Genomic DNA, 21145 nt, shown 5'->3' on the forward strand with positions numbered 1-21145 from the left:
CCATCTGCAATGTGCTTGGAATCTCCTCCACTGTGTCAAAATGGTGACCCTTCGGCTTGAACTTCATCTTGGGGAAGAGGAAGCAGTACCACAGGACCTGGACGAACCTGAATGTGATCTCTTTCTGAATTCCGTAGTGGCCAAGAAAATTACCCTTTTGTGGAAAATGCACTGGTGCATGGCATTTTTTTCTTCTGTCCTAGTCTAATTAAACTGCAATATGTAAATAGAAAAAACAAAGAATGACATTGGTCTATCTTCAAAATGAATTTAGTCTTTAAATCCTTATGTAACATTTACATATTTTTTATCTCACCTGTTGAAGCGGTCAAACCATTCAACCTTTTGCTACTTGGGGCAGTTCACATAACGTGCTTGGACCCCGATGATTGCTGCTGTGGCTACATTCAATATTATTATTATGATAGTGTATACCCCTGTGGTGTTATAAATGTTGATACTTGTACGCCAGAAGCCTTTACTCTATATTTAGTATTGGATTCAAACATATTCTTGCCTTCAACTACTAATCCTACATTATATATAGACATTTTTACAAATTTCATAAATAAATGCCACAAACAGTTCTACAGTGAAGCTCATATTGTTGCTTATACATATAATTTTCACAAAATACTCAAATTTACCACAAGAATGAGTAATATATCACTTAAACAGTCAGTTGGCCTATTTGGGAACTCTTGACTTCTGAAAAAAAGTGCGTTCACCTGATCAACTGGGAAAAAAATATAGACGCCTGAGTTAACCATCTTTCGTCTCACTTGCATGGCCTATGAAGTACGTTAAAGTAACACTATGCAACAATTTGAGGTATGGTTGTATAGTCAACTAGTTTTGGTACCATCCTCAAATTAATTTTGATAGCATATGGTCATGTGAAGGACAGATAAACACCTGTGTCTTCCCCACTAGCCATCCAAGATATGCCCTATGTAGTTCTGTGTAACGGGCTGGAACACCCTGCAAAATTGGAAGAAAAGCTTTCACAAGCATGACATTGCCAGCTATACTGCCAAAAGACACCAGTTAGTGTGTTGGCAAGCTTCTATCAGTGTCAGCTGGGCCTATTGCTGCTTTAACTTTACATTAGTATTTTTATTATAAATCAAGCTGAATTGGACTAGTAGACTAATATCAATTAGTGCAAATGTCTCTGAAAATAACTGTAATGCTGCCAACCACACTAATAGATTAAGAATGCAAACATTTAACATACAACAGTAAATGGCTTCATTACTATGCGTTTAAATAATTTTGTCGGAGCTTGTATTTTCCCAAGATCGGAACGCTGAACGCAGCATTCGTCTCCATCCGGTAGGTGGCAGATTAATTCAGATGTTCATCATAACTCCATCCCCAGCACGAAGTTCAACATTTTCATCTTAAATTGCACGGGAATGGAATTAGTCTGACACCTTCTCTGACTGGAATTCAGTTGAAATGGTAATTAGGTCTGACTTATAGAGCTGAAGTTAGTTTAGCCAGCATTTCCAGTGTCTCCAGTTTGTTCTGCCTATTGTGACATATAGCTAGCCCGCAGTTAAGTTTGCAACTCTTAACGAGCCCATGTGGCCTTTCATTAGCTAGCAAGCTAGCAATGAAAAGTAGTTTCGTATGGTTATTTATTAGAATTACGTGGGCACTTTTTAAATTGACTAATTTTACATTGTAAGTAGTTAACAGTAACAATGGTGTGGTTTAAACGATGCACTACTTGACTGTAGTCTGTAGTAGTTATTTTATCTAACGTTAGCCATCATCATCTTTTGCAAGCTAGCGAAATGTAATTGGCATTGGCATAACGTTACATCACGTGCTGCACATGGAAGGTTTGATGTTAGCATGGCAACTAAGCACTGTTTCATGGCTAGGTAGTGTTCAGTTATTATTTAAGTTGATGTGTTATTTCCATCATTCTTTCTTTTAAAATAACTATTTCATTCTTTTTCAGTCCCAGCTGGGAATGGAAATGGGAAGAGTTGATTTTCTCTGTATCCAGCACTTGTACACCCTTATGTTATCAGACCGTCAGGTGACAGGTAAAGACATTTTAACATAACAGCCGGATCAGTATACCGGTTTTCACGAGTGTCTTGGTGGACAGTATAGCCTACCCTGTTTGTTGAGTGAATCATTAACGTTACTAAATGCTTTATTCGCAAGCACCTGTGCTATTGTTCATTTACTAAAAGGGCATTATTTCTTAATCTTATCTTCGATAAGCTAACAGTTAGATGTCTAGGGGAGGTTTATATTAAGGGTAGCTAATGTCTTGCCTGGTCTGACACTAAAATTACGGCAAGCCACGTGTTTTAACATCAGATATTGACCAACAATTGCGTGGACTAATATGGCATGTCTTGCTAAATATAGATTTTTATTGAAATCATCAATTCTTAAGTCAAAAGCCAGTCCCCCCTTCTTCAGCAAACGTGACATTTTGGCCAATGTGTGAAACTAAATGTAGCCTACTGACTTCACGTTAAACTGAATTCAATTTTCAACCACACTTCTTCGCTAATTGTCAGTCAGTCAAACAGCATATTTGAGTGATCTTGCATTTCTTAAAGTGTTGATTGATCTAGCTAAGTGCATTATTGCAAATGCTTTTTTTTTTCAGATGACCACTTGGTGGCATGTTACTGAATTTGGATGCATAAAAAGGTAAAGTCATTTCAAAAGCTTCATGTAGTATGTAGGTTTAAGTTAGAGCTGGCCTACTTTATTTTCCGCAGAATATTGTTATACATCACTGATAATCATCTTAGTAATAACCATTTTACAGCACTGATTGTGCAGCTCGATGGTAATATGTCATAGCAGATACTGTAAGGCCTGCTATTTAAGTGATTGGCTCTGTGCTTACATGAGAGTTTTGGGCAGATTCAGTGTAACTCTACCTGGATGGAAGATTTAAAAAGATTTTCCAAATGTTGGGAATAGTTTGTCAAATGCAGTTTGCAGTATTATCATAACCAAAGGTACATTTCAACATTACCAATACCATGGGTTCACTAAGTATTTGTTACTTTCTCTAGAAACATACAGCTTCTCTACAATGTGCTCTACTACACCCTCTCCAGATCAAAGGTAAAAGGGCTATTTTACATTGCAGTGGGATTTAGACCAATGTCAAATTAGGGTGTGGATTTTATGATGTGTTGAATATATTTGTAATTTTGTATTCTGTCTTAAATCTTGATTCCAGTATTCACGTCACTTTTGTCATACAAACCTAAGAGCAAAATTACCTGCAGGCAAAAAACCTGTTTGGAATGTGTGTAACTTTAGGTTTCAGGGATAGCTTTATTGTTTTGGGAGTAAATTAGGATTCCATATGGATATAACCTAGTTTAGGTAAAATGGGTCAAAATTGCCCTGATTGACTTACAATGGGAAATTCATGATGTGACCCATTTTGGTGGGTATTAAATGTGTTTTCTTACCCATATTTCAAGGTAGAGACCTGTAATTTGCACATTTGTCCACCTACTTCTACCTTTCCACACTGTGATTCAATGTGCCCATCTTCTACAGTGCCATATATAGGCAATATGCTAATTAACTCCTTGAATTGAATGTCCTGGATCAATGAATGACAAATGGGAACCTTGATTTGCCATCTATAGGCAGTGTATATGCAACACCATCACAGTGTGTGTGTGCGTGCCGTGTAGTAACTGTATTGAGCAGTATGCACTTATTAAGGTCACTGAAAAAGGAATTGCATGTCATATCTTTTTTTGAAACTGCAGATGCTCCTGGTCAACCTTTCTTTTTGCTTTGAAGGAGACCTGTTTGCTTACATTTGCAGTTAAGTGACCTGACCACTAATTAGCTAAAGGTCTTGTAAAACTTAAGATTTTATTTCTGCAAAAAAACATCCTCAAAACCATTTCTAAGGCTACAACAGTCATAAGTTATACTAAACGCTTTCAATGTTTTATGGATTTCTTTTAATGTTTGTGGTGATCACACTGCTACTGCTTTATCGAGGGTTATGTGTATTACTGTGCAAACCCATGACAGCGTCGCAATACGCTTCCATCGCTTTGAGTGGGCGTGGTGTTGCGTGTGGAAATAGCATAACAGACTGGACTAGTGAGCTAGTTAGCAGGCTATCCAGTTAGTAGGCTATCTAGTCACTTGTCTTTATATCAAAACTGTCATTCTGTTCAAATTAGCCCAGGATTAAATATATAACATACCAGGAACAACAACAAGCCCTTACAAGGCCATCCAAGCATTTCTTTTTAGCAAATTAAACGACCAAAGATGCCACAGTCCTGCAATTTTCAAACCGTCAGAGACGACACCAAACAATCTGATTGGCCGCTGCCGGGGAAAATCGCTCCTCATTTGCATAGGATTCAACTTTTTTCGGTCGCGTCGCCCAAAACGGTGGTCTACGTCACAATGGATTGCCTCCCGTTGAAATGCATGGGATTTAGAATGTCGCATCGCTCGCTACGGTGTCATGGGTTTGCACCGTTAGTCTACTTCATAGTGCAACCTTATTTGGAGATCAGATGTACTGTAGTGCTGCAGCCAGTTAAAGACAAACACCCATGGGCAACATCATGAATTTAGATGTTGTAAATTACTTTCCTAGACATGTAGTGAAAACAAACACTGCAGGATCTTCCCTTTATCCATGATTGGGTTTGCATTCTTCTTAACTAAAATTAGCTTAAATCTCCAAAACTAGGTAGGCTAGGTTTTATCCAACAGCGACAGACGTTATGTATTGATGCTCCTGAAAGATAGATATATTATGTAGATGTGCTGAATATCACAAGAGACAGTCATGAGAGCTGAGATGTAGTACGTTTAGGACAGGAGACGGGACCCCTCGATCTAAAATGTATTAACGGCTGCTTCTTTCTCGTTAAACCTAATCAGGCATATTAGTTTTATGCTGCTTGCTGCTGCCTGTAGGATATAGGCCTAGCATTTATTTTATTTTGCACTAAATCTGGTCTGATTTTGCTATTATTAGCTGTATAGAACAGTTTAAACAGATGTAATTATAATTTGATTTCTTTGACAAAAAGAAGTGAAGCAAAGTGTAGATTGTGGTTTTTCCACATTATGTTTTTCAGTGTAAATAACAGATAAAGATTTAAAGGTGCAGACCACAATTCTCAGAGTTGGTATGGTCATGAAAAACCTTGACAAGTCATGGAATTTGAAAATAGTGATTTTACAGGCCTGGAGAAGTTTTGGAAAAATAAGTAAAGCCAGAACATTCTAGAAAAGTTATGAAATTTTCTTCATAAATACCTATATATTTAAAGTTTGTGTGGTTCAGTTAAAGCTTGCCAGAGAAAAATCCATATTGGTTAAACAGTACTTTAACGAGGTTTGACCGTAAAACCGCTCACCGGCAGCCATGTTGGATGGATTTGAATTGCGACCTGTAGAAAAACAGTGGCAGTATGCATTGCGTTAATAATTCATGTTTTTCTCACTGCAAGCTTTTAATGTGGAGCTATGCAAAAACTTCTGTAAATACCTGAAGGTAATTTGTAAAATATTCCTATCCATTACTATCCAAAAATGAATTACTTTTGGGCGAGACAAATTTATAAGGTTCAGGGTTTTATGTGACATAAGTTTGCAAGCTAGCAAGATTTGAACAGTGCTTTACTGTAGTTGTTGGTGTAGTTACCCAAGTTAGTTAGCTTGCTAGTTTTAAACAAACTATGAGGGAGGTTAATCGAGAATAAATAAAATGCATTGTTCATTAACTTAAGTTAACTGAAGTATCTGTTGTATGCCATTAATGTGTGGTGAACATCACAATGCCGAGGCTTGTTTGCATTGTCACTTTACATCAATGGCAAATGAGAATAATACATCAAAATAGATGATAGTATTTTCCATATTTTTACAGTTATATATTCTCAATTTTAGTAAAAAAAAAAAGTCAGTTTTGTAGCCTGACGATGTCATACTCATAATTCTAGCCAGAATATGAGTCTGATACTGCTTCATTGGGCTGTGATTATGGGGTGTGTTTCAACCGAACCAGGAAAAAAATGCCTCTTCGCTCAATTGGATAGAGCTACAACCAATCAGAGCAACGTAGTCATAAATTAAACTTTTTTCCGAATCCCGTAGGAAGACTGCAAAAACATCTTTTCGATCTACAAATGCCTTGATCGCGTTTCTCTGTTCCTCTTTCAAAATTAATGCGCTGTCGATGTGTTCTAAAACATACTAGATAGCAGAATCAAAGCATCTCAGCTCTCCAGCGGCAGCCATGTTTGTGAAAACGAATTCAAACCAAGCGCTCTTTTATGACGTGGTGGATAACTTTACTGTTGATCATCTGTCCATCATCGTATAAAGCCCACCCTGACAATTTGATTGGTCTATCTATCTCCTCACAGATTTTTGTGAGGAGATAGTCTCTCCCCAACGGAGCAATGCCTGACCGAACTTCCCAACCTAAAATTTTGTGGGCTGGGCTAAGTTCATCTGGCATCCAGGCTATCAGTTTTGTGTTGCCGAGTATAAATGCCCTGACATTTTGAGGTGGAAATATTGAGAAATTAGGTTTTTATGGTGTTTTACCGATGGTAGTAAAAATGCATACGAATGAGTTGCACTTGTGCCTATTCACATCCATTATAAAACAGGCCTGTTAATGACGATGGTTAATTAGCTGTAGTTTCTTTAATCATGGAGCTACAAATGTAATTTTATTTTTTTATTTTGTTACTTTATTATTATTCTTTCCAGTAACACTGACATTATGTGTATTTTATGAAGTTCAAAGTTTTACTGTTAAATCTCCCAGCCACATGGGAATTTAATGGACCAAGATACAAGCCCGTGGGATGCCTAAAAAGGATCCAAGGATCCAACCCTTGTTTGCATTTTACTGCAAAGTGTGCTGATGGTCTATATTTTACCACGAGGGACTGCTACTGGGATATTATACAAGCATGATTTTGTGATTATTTATTTAACAAAAAATATAAAATGTTTTGGAACTAATCATATTCTGATATGTTGTTATTTGTTTTTCTAGGTCACAGCACAGTCCTGAGGTTACAGCTCCTTCTAATGAATGGTCTGTGGAAATCAAATTGACACATGTTGACTGCAATCCTGCAGACATTTTGGTGCACTTCCAGGGTCAGTATGTGTCAACCTGTGAGTTAGACTACAACATACTGAGAGTAGAGATTCAAAATGCGGAGAAGGTCAGGGGGCCTGTGGATGTAGGGAAACTATGTTTGGTGGAGGATGACCTAACTGGTCGTTGGTACAGAGGAAGAGTTCAGAACAAGCAGAGGGATCTATTTGATGTCTTTCTTATTGATCATGGAAATGTTCTGTCAGTCTGTGACAACTACTTGGCCAGTGCCTCAGATGAGTTACTCACGCTGCCCCCTAAGATTGTCTGTGGGTTCTTTGCCAATGTGTTACCAGTGGGCCAATGTTGGACACCACAAACAGGAAAGTATTTCTCGTCCTTTATCGGCCAATTCATAAATGGTTACATCCATGCCCTACTGCCACACAAAGTCCTCATACTCGAAGCACCTGAAATCACCAAGGATTTATCAAGACTCTGCTTTGGGAGACATACAGATACCGGTACTTTTCTGTTGGTTGTGGAAATGCTGACAGAGGTTCCAATTAGACCAGACAGTGAACAGATCCCTGATCTATTGAGCGAAAATCAAATTGCAAAAGGACAGTCTTTTAAACCCCTGTGTATTCAGGGTGTTGAGAACATTCTCTCTTGTTGTGGTCCCCGGCAGACAGTGGGAGAGAAGGTGAAGGTGCGATTGAGTGCTGCAGTTAACCCCAGTGCTTTTTACTGCCAAAGGTTGTGTGTGGAAGAAGAACTTAAGGTGATGTCTGACAAATTGGCATTCCTGTGTGAGTCAAAGAGAGAAAACATCAGGGATAGGCCAGAGGGCAACCTGGGTCTGCTGTGTGCGGTCAGAGGCAAAGATGAAAAATGGCACAGGGGTTATGTGCAGTTTCTGCCTGTAAATTCACAAGTCAGAGTTCTGTTTGTTGACTATGGATACTGTGAGTTGGTAAAAGTCGAAGACGTCTATCAACTTCCCTCAGATTTCCTTATGAAGCCAATCATGACTTTCCCATGTGCATTGTCAAGCCTCAATCAAGACACTGAGGCTTTGAAGAAAGAGCAGCATGATTTGCTTTTGAAGGGACTTCTTGGCAGTGCTTTGAGTGTCAAGATAAATGACTTTGACAAGGAACAGAATTTCTATCATGTCACACTGTGCAATGCTGAAGATGACTCAGTGGTCAAAACAGAAGTAACTCCTGACATTGTCGCCCAGACAAGTAAAGTGCATGATCACAACATGTCTTTGAAATATATCCCTTTACGATGCACAAATGAGACAAGGATTATACCAAGCAATATCTTGAGGGAAGACTTTGAAGTGGGTGCAGTTTTTGAAGGTTATGTGGAACATGTACTCAGTCCTGTTCATTTCTGGATAAGAACCGCAAAGCGCAATCAAGACTTTGAACACTTGATGAACACGTTGGCTGATTACATCAGTACATTAACGCAGAAAGAGGACATTCTCGAAAATCCAGTGCCTGGCACACTTTGCTTAGCAATGTATCAGAAGGACCTGCACTATTATCGGGCCATAGTCACTGACATTCTGGAATATGGGGCTGAAGTATTTTTCACAGACTTTGGCAATACTGAAAAGGTGCCAAATTTTCTTATTAAAAAACTGCCTGAGCGCTTCACTACTGAACCAGAATTTGTTGTGAACTGTTCTTTGGCTCATGTGCTTCCATTGGAAGACGTTTGGACTGAAACTGCAACAGAACACTTCAGGCACACAGTGTCAAACAAAGCCCTTGAAATACATGTCATCCACAAGACAAATGAACGATTTCTCGTGGATTTGTATAAGATTGGAACTCAAAAGAATGAGAGCATTGCACTCCTCATGACAGCAGAAAAAATGGCAGTGAATTGGAAACACAAGCCAACAGCTTTGTCCTCTGCTTTTGTAGTAGAAGACTCGAAGAAGTGCAAGACAAAAACCTTAAAGCCCAAATCCACAGTAAGAACACAGGGAATACTCACCAATGAGAAAGTAAGCGCAGATGAGGACAAGGGAGAAAATGGAAACCCTTACAGAGGCATTCAAAACATGCCGGAAAAATTGAAAATTCAGAGATTCAAGCCTGGAGAGGAGTTAACTGTACGCTGTTGTAATTTTGATACCCCTTCGGATTTTTGGTGCCAGATTGAGAACCAGATCAGCAGTTTGAACAAACTCATGGAAGACATGCAGGTGTTTTACCAGACACATGAAGAACCATTGAGATCCAATGAAGTCTTTTGTGCTGTAAAGCTAGCAGAGGATGGCAGGTGGTACAGGGGCTGCCTTCTTTCAAGAAAATTGATTAATTGCGAAGTAGCCTTGGTAGATTATGGGCTTGTGGTACTGGAGCAGGTGACTAACCTTCAGACACTTTCATCAGAATTCAATCAGTTGGAAGGGCAGTCATTCAGATGTAGCCTGTATAATTTGATTGAACCTACAGATGGAAATTCCTGGGGCAATGGAGCAAGTCTGTCACTTAAAGAGTTTGTTTCTGAGTCTGTGAGTTTGAAGTGTACTATTCATGCTGAGCTGTACGTGATGAATGTAGGCCTGTGCAATGTTGTTGACCTTCACACAACTTCTCAACAAGCAACTACATTCCTTGTGAAGCAAGGTCTTGCCGTGAAAGTCCAACCCCCAAAGCCTCTTCGTCCAAAAGCTTACCCAGTTTCCTTTATGTACTCTTCCTTCAGCATCACATTTGGAGGCAAAGAACAAGTCTATGCCACTCATGTGGCTAGTCCATGGGAGATATATTGCCAGCTAGGCCAAAATGGGGGTGTTATTGAAGACCTGATGGAAAAAGTTGCAAAAGAGAGTGGCAAAGCACTTTGTTCTAACTCCGCTGTCCATCCAGGAGGGCTTTGTCTCGCAAAATACCCTGAGGATGGGAAGTGGTACAGGGGGATCAGCAAGCCTGTCCTGTCTAATCAACTTCTGAGTGTGTTTTTTGTTGATTATGGAAACGGGCAAATTGTTGAGAAAAGCGATGTTAAGCCTTTAGAGCACAGTGCTACAGATTTGTTGATGACCCCTATGCAAGCCTTGAAGTGTAGCCTTAGGAATATCCCCAAAGGTGAACCCCTGGCAGAGGTCAATGACTGGCTAGAGAACAACATTTTAAATAAGCCAATTCAAGCTATATTTGTGGCCAAAGACAGTGATGGAACCTTCATTTGTGACATGTTTGATGGTGACACCGATATCACTGAGAAAATCAGAGAGATAATTGCCGCCCATGAAGAAAGTGAGAAGGGTTTGATCACTGACCATATCAATGCTGACAGTAGGCTCCCTCAGAACAGCAGAGACATTAAAGCAAAGCAAAGCAATAAGGTTGGCCACAACAAAAGGTCACCAGGAAAGCCAGAAATCAAGAAGGTCATTAAAACGGTTGATGCTAAAGCCTACAACCGGCCCGGAAAGACAACAACTCCCAAAGTACAGCCGGAAAATAAAACATCTGGACATGCCCCTAAACAGTTTCTCCAAACTCAAGGTTGTGTCACGGTGCTTCCAAAACTCGCCTCTCTCCCTGATGTAAAAGTGAAGCCTGGTTTTAAGGGTGTTGGGTTTGTTTCCCAAGTGGATTCCATCAACAGTTTCTTTATCCAAATGCAAGAGGATGAAGCAAACATACTTAAAATGGGTGAAGAGCTCAATGGCTTGTCGTTCAAAGAGAAGGCAGAAAATATCACATCAGAAGTACACAATGGTGATCTTGTTGCTGCTGAATTTGAAGAAGATGGTGCTGTTTACCGTGCAGTTGTTACTGATGACTCAAAGAAGGGACATTTGGCCATCGAGTTCATTGACTATGGAAATGTGGCTACTGTTGATCAGAGGAAAGTTCATAGACTAACTAATGAGTTTATATCTCAGCCCAGGCTATGCATACCATGCTCTCTTGTTAAGACACATACTCTTGTGAACAATTCCTCTTTTGAAGCTGTGGTAAAAGACCAACCTCTCGAAGTGGAATTCATCAGACACACTGGGACACATTGGGAAGTTAACTTGGATGTGGAAGAATCCAAGCTACCAACTACATCAGAACACGGTACTGAAATGAGAAAAGAAGTGATCCGAGCCTCCAATCCTTGGAAGTTTGAAAGTGGAATTACACATGAGCAACACACTAAGACCAGAGGACCCAATGAGAGGATGAGGATGCAAGAAAGGAGTCCGTTCAACAGGAAACCCTATTCGGGAAGGGCCACACTAAGTAAAAGAAAGAAACATGGCCAGAAATCACAAACCAAAGAATTCATCAAACCCACTGCATTGAAAGTCAATCCTCCTGATTTGGTGAGTGAGACCTCAATGAGTCTTGGAACACATTTCACTGAGAGAGCCCCCACCATCTTAGAATTTGTTCCCCTTAAAAATCCTTTCTGTGTTTCGAAAGAGCCATGTTGTTTCCCACCTGTAGAAGAGAGAGCAGAAGTTCCACAGCAGATTGCCAGAGGGGGACTGACTGAGGAGGGAACTCTTCTGACAGTTTTGGAGAATGGAGAGCTTTACATCAGACTTAACAGTAGTGCTGCACAACTTACTGCCCTTGAAACGCTAATTGATGAAGTTGAGCCAGAATGCCAATTTGTCCCTGTGAAAGATGTGAAGGAGGGTCTAAAGTGCTTGACTAAATCTCACGGAAATGACCAGTGGCGTCGAGCAGTTGTGCGTCATGCTTGGATTGAACAGAAAAAATGTACCGTTCAATTTCTTGACTATGGGAGCACAGAGCTGATACCAATGGGAAGCATCAAAACTCTTTGTGATGATGTGGGCCAGATGCCAGAGCAAGCGATCCATTGTAGATGGAATGGTTGTGGTGAACCTATCACAGTGTTAAAAGAAATTCTCAGCCCTTTAGCTGGTCAAACTATCAAATTAATGTTTGTATCCTATGTAGAAGCTCTTCAGCTGTGGAGTGTTGAGATCTTCATGAATGAGCGTCTCATTCTGCAACAGAGAACAAAGTCTGATTATCATGCTGAGGAGAAAGAATCACATGTCGTATCTGATGTATGTCTTGCACTTACAAAAGAATCCACCAATGAACAAGAAAATCAGCCTAGGAAATTGTTCATGGATCCTGTTACAATGGGACTAGAGTACTCTGGATTTGTGGCTGCTGTAACCAACCCAGGAGAATTTTACATTGCCCTTGATGATCAAGATCATAATGTGATTACAACTGCTGTGTCAGACATATTAGAGAGCTTACGAGATCTTCCAAGTCCACTTCCTGATTCACACCTGATTCCAGGGACTGGATGCTTGATCAGGCATAAAGACACAAAGAATTGGTGTCGAGCAGAGATACTTCACGTGGACAGTGCATCCGTGGTGATGAATCTTGTCGATTATGGAGTTTGTACACACATTCTACCAGAAAATGGAAGCCATCTGAAAATTCTGCCTGCTGAGTTGGCCAGGCTGCCAAAAATAATCTATCCATGCCTACTGCGAGGAATCAAGCCAGCTGAAGATGAACAGTGGTCAGACCGTGCTGTTCTCTTTTTCCAGGAGTTTATATGTCATAAAAACCTTCAGATTTACTTCAGACAGTGTATTTTAGAGACACAATGGGAAGTAGATATTCTGACAGATGGAGTCAGTCTTGCCAAAGCCCTTGTTGATGCTGGTCATGCCTTGTACATTGACTGCATGCTTGGTCTTAGATTTGAACAAGAACACTCTCATAATCTCCGAGGTTCTCCTGAAAAGTTTACAGTGGAGATAACTGAATTGATGCCTGAAGGAGCAGACCTGATGGATGATCCCAAAGAGTTCGAGTGGAATGCATTGGTTATCCAGGGGTCTGAAAAAAATGGAAGCATGGAGGAACCCACTAAAACAAACACTGGTGTTAAACAATGTAAGTATAGCCATTTGCAATCTAGGACCCATACAGGTGATACTATAGCCTGTGCTTGGTTATTGTTTACATGCCTTTTGAATTAACAAAAGTGTGTGTGTGTGTCTGTGTCCTATTTTTTCTTCACAGGTGTTCTGCAATGAAGAATATCCATGTAAAGGTTCCATGGGTTTCAGACACCTGAAACTACCCGACATTTAGGAAGGGGCTAAATTTGAGTAGCAGCACCATTCTGAAAGGACATGTATAATATTTCTGTTTTAATCATTTTTAGGCATGAACATGTGACTAATGATTAACATTACATCATTACATTATCATTTTAGTTAACTTAAATGATGTCATCATCCAGGATGAAGAATTTTTCAAAGTATAAAAATGTAAAGTGGTAAACCATAGTTTGACATGGGTGTATAGTTTGTTTTTATGGAAAGCTTGTGTTTGTTTTGCTGTTGTGACCTTTTTTATTATTTTTTTTAAATGACGGGACCAGCAGATCAAGATCACCCTTACTCCATATTTCATATGATGTATAGCATTGTCTTCTGCATGGTTTTACAAAAAGCACAGCTGTCATTTTGTTCATCTGAAATGTGCCATTTTTGTTCATGTAATAATTGAAGTTAATATTGTTTACATATTATGGTTGGACAATTACTGTTAAATGTTCATTAAAATGGTCTGGAGAAATGATGGTGAACTTTTAAAAAGAAAATGGCTCAGGTGATAATGTAGGTCATGACTTGACGGAACCACAATTTCAACGGTTGTGGAAGAAAGAGAAAAGGCTCCTCAGAAGTGTGATTCGAACCCACGCCTCCAGGGGAGACTGCAGTGTAGACCCGCTCGCACATCCTGACTGCGAGGAGAGGGAAAAATGAATAGCTTCCTCAATTATAATGAAGCCATACAAATTGCGTTTGATGTTGAAAGCAATGTTATCTTTTTATCTAATGCCACCATATACTCATAGAAAGTAATTAAAATATTAAAAGGTAGGCAGGTTTTCGAATACGTTTGTGTGAGAGGCAGCACAACTATATGTTTAGATATTTACCTTAGTGGACAGAAACAAAGTGTTCAATATAGGATGACTCACGTAAGTCGCACTTGCACCACGTGACCAGCTTCTATCAAGTGTCATGCACATCATGTGATGCGACTAGTTCCTGCTACAGCTGCTGGAGGAGTTGCTGTATCATGTCGGATACGTTGTAATATTTTGTTCCGGGACGAAACATGGGGTCTCTATATAAAATATATGCGGAGGTATCTTGTAAATCAGTAACTGCTTTGTGCATTTTAACGGTATTCGCATATTTCTCTGTCACGGAAGGGTCCGATGACAGTCTCTGGTTCCAAGATCTGTGCAGGTGAGGACGGGTTAGCCCGCGCACTTTTTATTTCCAATAGCCATGTTTTAATCTAACCTACATTGTTCAAAAAGTCATAGAATCCTGATGATTCGTTCAACTTGTGTGTCTAAGCTGTGTGCCACTAGTTGGCCCCATGATCAGTTAGCTAATGTGAATTGCATGCCTTGTCATTTGATTCGATTAACGTTAGCTAGCTCTGAGTGGCGAAGGGTCAACATTAAACAAACCAGCGTTTCCGTAATATCTGTATGAGTTTGTTGAAGACCTTTCAGTTAAATCTGGTCGTTAACTGTTGAATAACGACAAAACTACAATGGACGACCTTTACCTAGCTAGCCTGTCATGTCAGCATGAGTATTGGAAGGAAATATCTGTGCTGTCTTGTAAGCAAACTGGGAACCAAGCTAAGCAAACTAATGTAGATGGGTTACGTTTCTTAAGCGGCACAAAGTAAGTTCCTTTAAGCTTTTGTGTTAGCACAAGGGAGTTTTAAATACAATAACACGTTTTTGGCATGTTTAATTATTTTAAAATGAGCAAAAATCGATGACTCATGTCTGATCAGTTTCATTTCTAGAGCAAGCAATCATCATGTGCATCTTTGCGTTCACCTATATCTGCCAGTTATGTGTTTGAAAGGCCAATATTGTTTCTCCCAAATCCAGTTACAAATGGGAGGCCATTGACCAGGACAGCCAAATGAAGTACACATTTAAACTGTGTGATGACTCTCCAGAGACTAAATGCGGACCAGGGTCGTCTGTCTGTGCCCATAGTAATGCCACCAATACGGACACAACAGTGGGTAAGTTCAAGGCAGTAACAGACATCAGAGTGTTATGTTAAATACAATATCTTCAAAGGTCAGTTGCTGTCTCATAATTTGTTGAAAGGCCACTAGTGATGGGGATGTCATAAAACACTTATGTAATGACATCATGGTTTGATACACTGGGTATGAGTACTCCTAGGTAGACCAACAAATACAATTGTCACTCTTGTCCTATGTGGAGAGCTATCATAATGATCATATTGCTGAACGGTGCGGTGGCCTTTGTGTTCTCAGTGTGAAGTGGCATTAAATCTCCAAGTATAAAACGACCCCCCACCATTGTTTAAGGCTTCCCTGATGTGGACTTATTGAGTTAACACGGTTGTAACTTGTTTTTGCTTATTTTTTGGGATGCACGTTATTGGATTTTTTTTGATTTCACTGAAGAGAACATCAAGTCTCTCCTATACTAGAATAAACCTATTACTCTAATTGTGATGGCCTGCTTGTTGTGGATACAGACAACACATTTCCCTTGATTCTACCGTAAATGTATACTTTAACAAATGTGAACATTCACTCATGAAACGTTATAAAATCATTTCAACTTAGACTAGATGTAAATTATGCCACATTTAACATTACATTTCAAATATAAATATAAATCTCACCCTACTTGAACAGGTTTGTATGGTACTTCCCTGAGACTTTATCAGCCAGGTTTTTGTTGGTCAATATCATTGTCATGCTGATATTATTGTGCATGCTTAATTAGTTTAGCAGTATTAAGTACCTGACTGATCAAGGTCTTTACAAATCAATCTTCCATGAATAAGGCATTCAAATTATATATGGCTATACTATCAAACTGTAGCCATCATGCCAGACAATGACCTCCCTCCCCCCCAAAAAAGTGAACGATTTCTAGTACATGCTTGTATACAGTGTGATATTTGACAGCATGGTCATAAACATGGCCTTTGGCCCCTTTAGAGGATCTGTTACATGTCGGAACACTGTGCTTGGCGTTAGTCAGGTGACCTCAGCTAAATTCAGCCCAATGAAAAATTATGGGAAGTTGGAAAACTTATGTGGGCTCTACTCATGTTGAAGACATATTTTTGTGTCCTGTTGTAGTGGTTAGAGAGGCTTAAGAAGATAAATAATAGTTTGGACACTTAATGACATTCATAATGCACAAACGAACATTCATGTACAATGACGAAGTACAGTTTTCACAAATATTCTTTTGTTAAATGAACTGCTGGAGCATAGCTAACTGACCTAATAACATTCTAGTTGGAATGTTCCATACCATATCTATTCAGTACTTGCTGCTCAAAACGAAAAGTAGTTTTTCAGCCCTAGGTAGCTTCCACAGGATGTGTGAAATGGCTGTCATTTGTGGTTGTAGAATGATATGCTATGGTAGTTATACGAGGTTGTTAGGTTTAACCGAGCACCTGGCCTCAAACCAGTCAACAGGCCAGACACTAGGTCACTGCAAGGGACTGAATGTTTACTCATGTGAAATAACAATGGACAAACAACGGACCTATTTGATCCCGTAAAACCTGTTGTGGTAGTTGGATTGGTGATACGTGTCATGTAGGATGATGCACATAATGCTATGAACACAAATACAGGGATCTGAACACGAGTGATAAAAACTCCTCCAGTATTGGTCTAATAACAGGGTCTTGCTTGTTCAGTTAAAAATTGAAAGGGGGAATTTTGTTGCCCTTCTCTGTGTTGTCCTTGCTTTATCTTTCTAGATTTAGCCGTCTGGCTGTCTGGTTAGCTTTGACGTTTTCTGGTCTCGGGGTCAAATTCTCAGGCTGTTTACTCCCTGGGGCATACGTCTTAATGTTGGGACATTTTGTCAGGAAGGAAAAATATTCACAACATTTTGACCTTTACTGTCTTAAAGCATATACTATACCAAAAGAGCAAACCAGTAAACCAAACTGGAATGAAATATTTAGTTGGATGGTGACAAGCTACGAAAGACTACAAAAGTGAATGTAGGCTGTGTCAAGTCTGTATATGTGTATATAACTTGTTTGTTGGTTTCTCCTAACAGGTGAGCTGAGCCTACGGGGAATATCGCAGACTGTGCTAGACTTCAATAGCACTCAAAGGTGTGAAGGGAGCAGCAATAACATGCAGACCAGCATCTCTTTCATTTGCGGGAAGACCATGGTAGGTGTGAAAGGAGAGTCAAAATGAAACTATGCAGCTGAGCTATTTGGTGAATGGGAGAATGATTTGTAAGACAATTGAGTTTAAATGACCAGGGTTTAGGTTATGTTTAGTCACAGTGTTGAGGGGTCTAAAGCCAAGCATAGTTTCTATTCTTGTGGTGAAATGGTTTCTACAGGAAACTGATGACGCACAATGAATTAAGCATCAAGTACGGTCACGTAGCGCATTTAATACACAGAAAACAAAGCACAGCAACAGTTAAAACAGTTTGGAACAATTCTCTTGAGCAGATGCACACACAGTCCTCGTGCTATTTTCTGATAAGGAGAGTGGATGTAGTGTGGCACAGGCACACATTTAAAAGTTATCAGAACTACTACAGCAGGCCCTGCAGCTGAGCAAACAGCTCTGTGTGTTTTGCCTAGCTTGCCTATAGTCTTAGCCTCTGAGTTAATCACTGATCATATGAAAGCTCCTTGAAAGGAGAAGAAGCCTTGCTCCTTGGAGAGCATCATGTGTCATATCTCTTTCAGTTCCTCAGAAAGGGATGCTAATGATATTATGTATCATGTATTGGTTCACATATCTCATTGTTCACAAAATACTGTATGTAATATGAATGTCTTTGGCCCCGCATTAGTCTTTATGTGATCCCATTCCCTCTGCTCAGTGATGTAATACATTTAGGAAAACATGTTTGTCTTCATCTGTTTTGCGGTTTTGTGCCTTTCTTACTGTAGGGAACTCCAGAGTTGGTGACTGTGTCGGAGTGTGTTCATTACTTTGAATGGAGGACATACGTTGCTTGTAAAAAGGATAAGTTCAAGCCCCACAAAGAGGTGAGTTGAAGTGATGGCCTGAATTTTGAAATAAATGTCCCAGGCAAAATCATTTTTCTGCTGGCTACCAAGCTGCTGGGGCTCCCAGTAAATTCTGCTGCCTTGATTATGTGGGGTTTTATACTGAAGAGTTATTTCTGTAGTGATGCAATATAGTCAGAAATGTAAGCTGTTAGGCCTATTGCTAATGAGATGTTTTTATCTGTATGTGAAAGAAGTTTTAAAATGTCCATCATATTGAAGATTGTATACCTGTTCACTAAACTAAGCAACCAAAAAACAAACAGATGCATGGCTAACCAATGACAGGCAAAGGTAGTGTTTATTCCAGGTCTGTTTAGATGTATGGTGCCCTAGTTTAAGAGCATCAATGGCTGGTGGATCGAGTTGCACCACGAGCAATATCCTTGCTGAGCCAAAGTGTTTAGAAGATGGCGATATTTTTACGGGTTCTGCACAGGGTTCGCCAGAAGCTTTTGCAAGGAATATAACAAGTGCTTTTTCTGTTGATCAAAATAATTACATTTGTTTACTTCTCAGTTTTAAAATGCCAAAGCCACATCCGTTCGAGCCTGTAAAAAAAGTGTTATAGTTTTGGTCACTTTCATGAGAAGCTGTTTTGTAGAGATCAATACAACCTATCCCATAAACGCACCCATTCTGGAGAATTTATTTAGGCCTAGCATGTAGCCTTAAATGTAAAACATTCATAGCATGTGATGGACTGCCCATTCAATTTAATCTTCTGTATTCATCTTAATGGAACACAGTTGCAACTTCAATCTAGGTACTGAAACTAAAAAGTATATCTTTGCCTAAATGTTTGAACAGCCATTTTGGCACTCACTGCGGTGTGACTTGTGGGAGCAGGAGAGGTCAGGTCCAGTTTCTATGGAAATGAAACTTTTGAGGTTTTGTTTGTTTCACTTTATTGCACTTTAACTGTTGTGCACTGATGGTTTGTGATTTGGTGCTTGCAAATTTTCCCTGTCAGAGAAGAATATGTCGCCACGCCTATATCCAAAATCTACGCCTTGGCGCAACATTTCATTTTTCACTGGAGTTTAAGACAACCTGCCAGGGCAGAATAGGCAAGAGTTTCCTCCGGCATACTAGGGCTCATGGACATTTTAGCATGCTTTCACTGCAGGTGCTGGCATTACGCACATGATCAAGTAGAATAGAATAGAATAGATAGAATTTCCATTATCAATGCCTCCCAAACGGCTGGCTCTCGCCACAGTAAAATGTCAGGCTGATTAAGCCTTCAGGGTATTGGCTGGGTGATGGCGATAGAGAGTGTGTGACTAATCTCATGCGCTCTCTCTCTCGTGAGCCACATGTTCTATTCCAATCATCTTGCTGTTACTCACTGTTTCCCAATGGTCTGAAATATACTTGTGGTGCTAACCGGTGAAAAGGGCTGGCATTACCAGCCGGCACAAAATGGTCAACATATGTGTGACCTTTAACACATTATTTTGATTAAATTATTACTTCTATTCATTTCACATAATATATTTCACAGGTCTAACCTCCCAACCCTCTCCTCCAGAGTAAACAAAGTAAAATAAAAATTAAAAAAAAGAAATGGAATTAAACGGTCTTTAGTGTGTACAAAGATGGCATTGTTTGTCAGAGTATTTCTAGTTTTTTTTTTTTTAAAGAAGACCTCCAAGACCTGTGCATGATGGAATGTCTCTGGTGCTGGTCCAGTCATGGATATTCACAGACATGCACACAGGTGCTCCCCTGTCAGTGAATGCTTCTGGTGCTGGTCCAGTCATGGATGTTCAGAGACATGCAGACAGGTGCTCCCCTGTCAGTGTGTTTCTCAGGCCAGCTTTGACCTGAAATACTGATGGAAAAACTTGACTTTAAACTCACTGTACAGAACATAATGTATTTAGTGCTGAAGGAAAGATCAAATTCAGTTACCCTGTTCATGGTTACACTGACCAGCAGCTGAAAGATCCAAGCTTGCGTCTTGTCTTTCAGAGATTAGCCCCCCAAGGCATGGCAAAAAAGCATACGGTGTCTGAAACATTTACAGATCTCGAAATAAGCAGTTCGAACCGCCAAATGAATTCAGTCCATTTCTTGCCAAATGCTAACGTTGGCTAAATTACCTGTGGTTCTGTGTGTCTCTCTTCCTCATCCTCACCCCATGTTCTCTTCAAATATTTTGGAAAGCTCACATCTGCTGAGTACATGCATGACAAATTAATAGTCTAACCTTAGATAAAGTTAGTCTGTCTTTCTAACAACTTTGCTGCATGTTGCGCAATGGTCAAGTTATGTGAGCTGGATATACTTTATATTGATATTTTTATATTGATTTATATTTATATATTGAGTCTTGTAGCTACCAACGCATCATAGTTGAGACGGCTTTGAAATTATCCACTGCAGTTTTTTTTAATATATTTGTGCATTTAGAATTCTAGCTCAGTCATCTGTAAACATTACTATATGAAGACTTCCATTGATTCCATGTGCATGGTATAATTTGAAGATCCTTTTTGCTAAGCCTTTCTCTGTGACTCATCGATGTGCTGTGTCACAAAATCAAAGGAGGTAACTTGAGATGGACCGCTTCTGCCTGCTCTGTCTTTCTCAAGGTGCCCTGCTATGCATTTGACCCCAATGGGAAGAAGCACGACCTTAATCCCCTCATTAAGATCACTGACGGATACCTGGTTGATGACTCAGATGATGAACAAGACTTCTACATTAATATTTGCCGCAGTTTGAGTGAGTTTCTTTTTTCTATCATTATCTTATGTGCTCAGTCAATGATAGCCGTGTAAGTATTGTCATGAGAAAAGGGTTCTGCCCTTTAATGTATACTAAGTAGTGTTATATGTGGTTTGTGTCTACTATTTCCTGGTAGGCCAAAATAAGTTGAAGGCAGAAAG

At 39.7% G+C, this 21145-nt stretch overlaps 2 protein-coding genes across 3 annotated transcripts; both read left to right on the top strand.

Moving 5' to 3' along the window:
• The first annotated feature begins 1273 nt into the window (after positions 1–1273).
• Positions 1274–13664, top strand: tdrd15 (tudor domain containing 15). 2 transcript variants are annotated; one of them, XM_042706412.1, is made up of 6 exons: positions 1274–1335; positions 1973–2060; positions 2642–2685; positions 3060–3111; positions 7061–13035; positions 13165–13664. In XM_042706412.1, the coding sequence occupies exons 4-6, from the start codon at positions 3080–3082 to the stop codon at positions 13176–13178; spliced, it is 6021 nt and encodes a 2006-aa protein (XP_042562346.1). In that variant the 5' UTR covers positions 1274–1335; positions 1973–2060; positions 2642–2685; positions 3060–3079; the 3' UTR covers positions 13179–13664. The 2 variants fall into 2 exon arrangements, with proteins under 2 accessions (XP_042562346.1, XP_042562345.1); XM_042706411.1 differs by having other exon boundaries at positions 1329–1464.
• A 509-nt stretch (positions 13665–14173) lies between these two features.
• Positions 14174–21136, top strand: LOC122131747 (cation-independent mannose-6-phosphate receptor-like). Its single transcript, XM_042706413.1, has 5 exons — positions 14174–14408; positions 15077–15216; positions 17267–17385; positions 18129–18227; positions 20849–21136. The coding sequence occupies exons 1-5, from the start codon at positions 14275–14277 to the stop codon at positions 21035–21037; spliced, it is 681 nt and encodes a 226-aa protein (XP_042562347.1). The 5' UTR covers positions 14174–14274; the 3' UTR covers positions 21038–21136.
• The last annotated feature ends 9 nt before the right edge of the window (positions 21137–21145 follow it).

The sequence above is a fragment of the Clupea harengus genome, unplaced genomic scaffold (assembly GCF_900700415.2).
Source record: "Clupea harengus unplaced genomic scaffold, Ch_v2.0.2, whole genome shotgun sequence".
In the NCBI taxonomy this organism is placed as follows: domain Eukaryota; kingdom Metazoa; phylum Chordata; class Actinopteri; order Clupeiformes; family Clupeidae; genus Clupea; species Clupea harengus.

Coding starts and splice junctions, on each gene's coding strand:
- tdrd15 (XM_042706412.1), top strand. CDS start 3,080: ATGTGCTCTACTACACCCTCTCCAGATCAAAG. Junction 3,112..7,060: donor ACACCCTCTCCAGATCAAAG/GTAAAAGGGCTA, acceptor TTGTTTTTCTAG/GTCACAGCACAGTCCTGAGG.
- LOC122131747 (XM_042706413.1), top strand. CDS start 14,275: ATGGGGTCTCTATATAAAATATATGCGGAGGTATCTTGTAAATCAGTA. Junction 14,409..15,076: donor TGGTTCCAAGATCTGTGCAG/GTGAGGACGGGT, acceptor TCCCAAATCCAG/TTACAAATGGGAGGCCATTG. Junction 15,217..17,266: donor CAATACGGACACAACAGTGG/GTAAGTTCAAGG, acceptor TTCTCCTAACAG/GTGAGCTGAGCCTACGGGGA.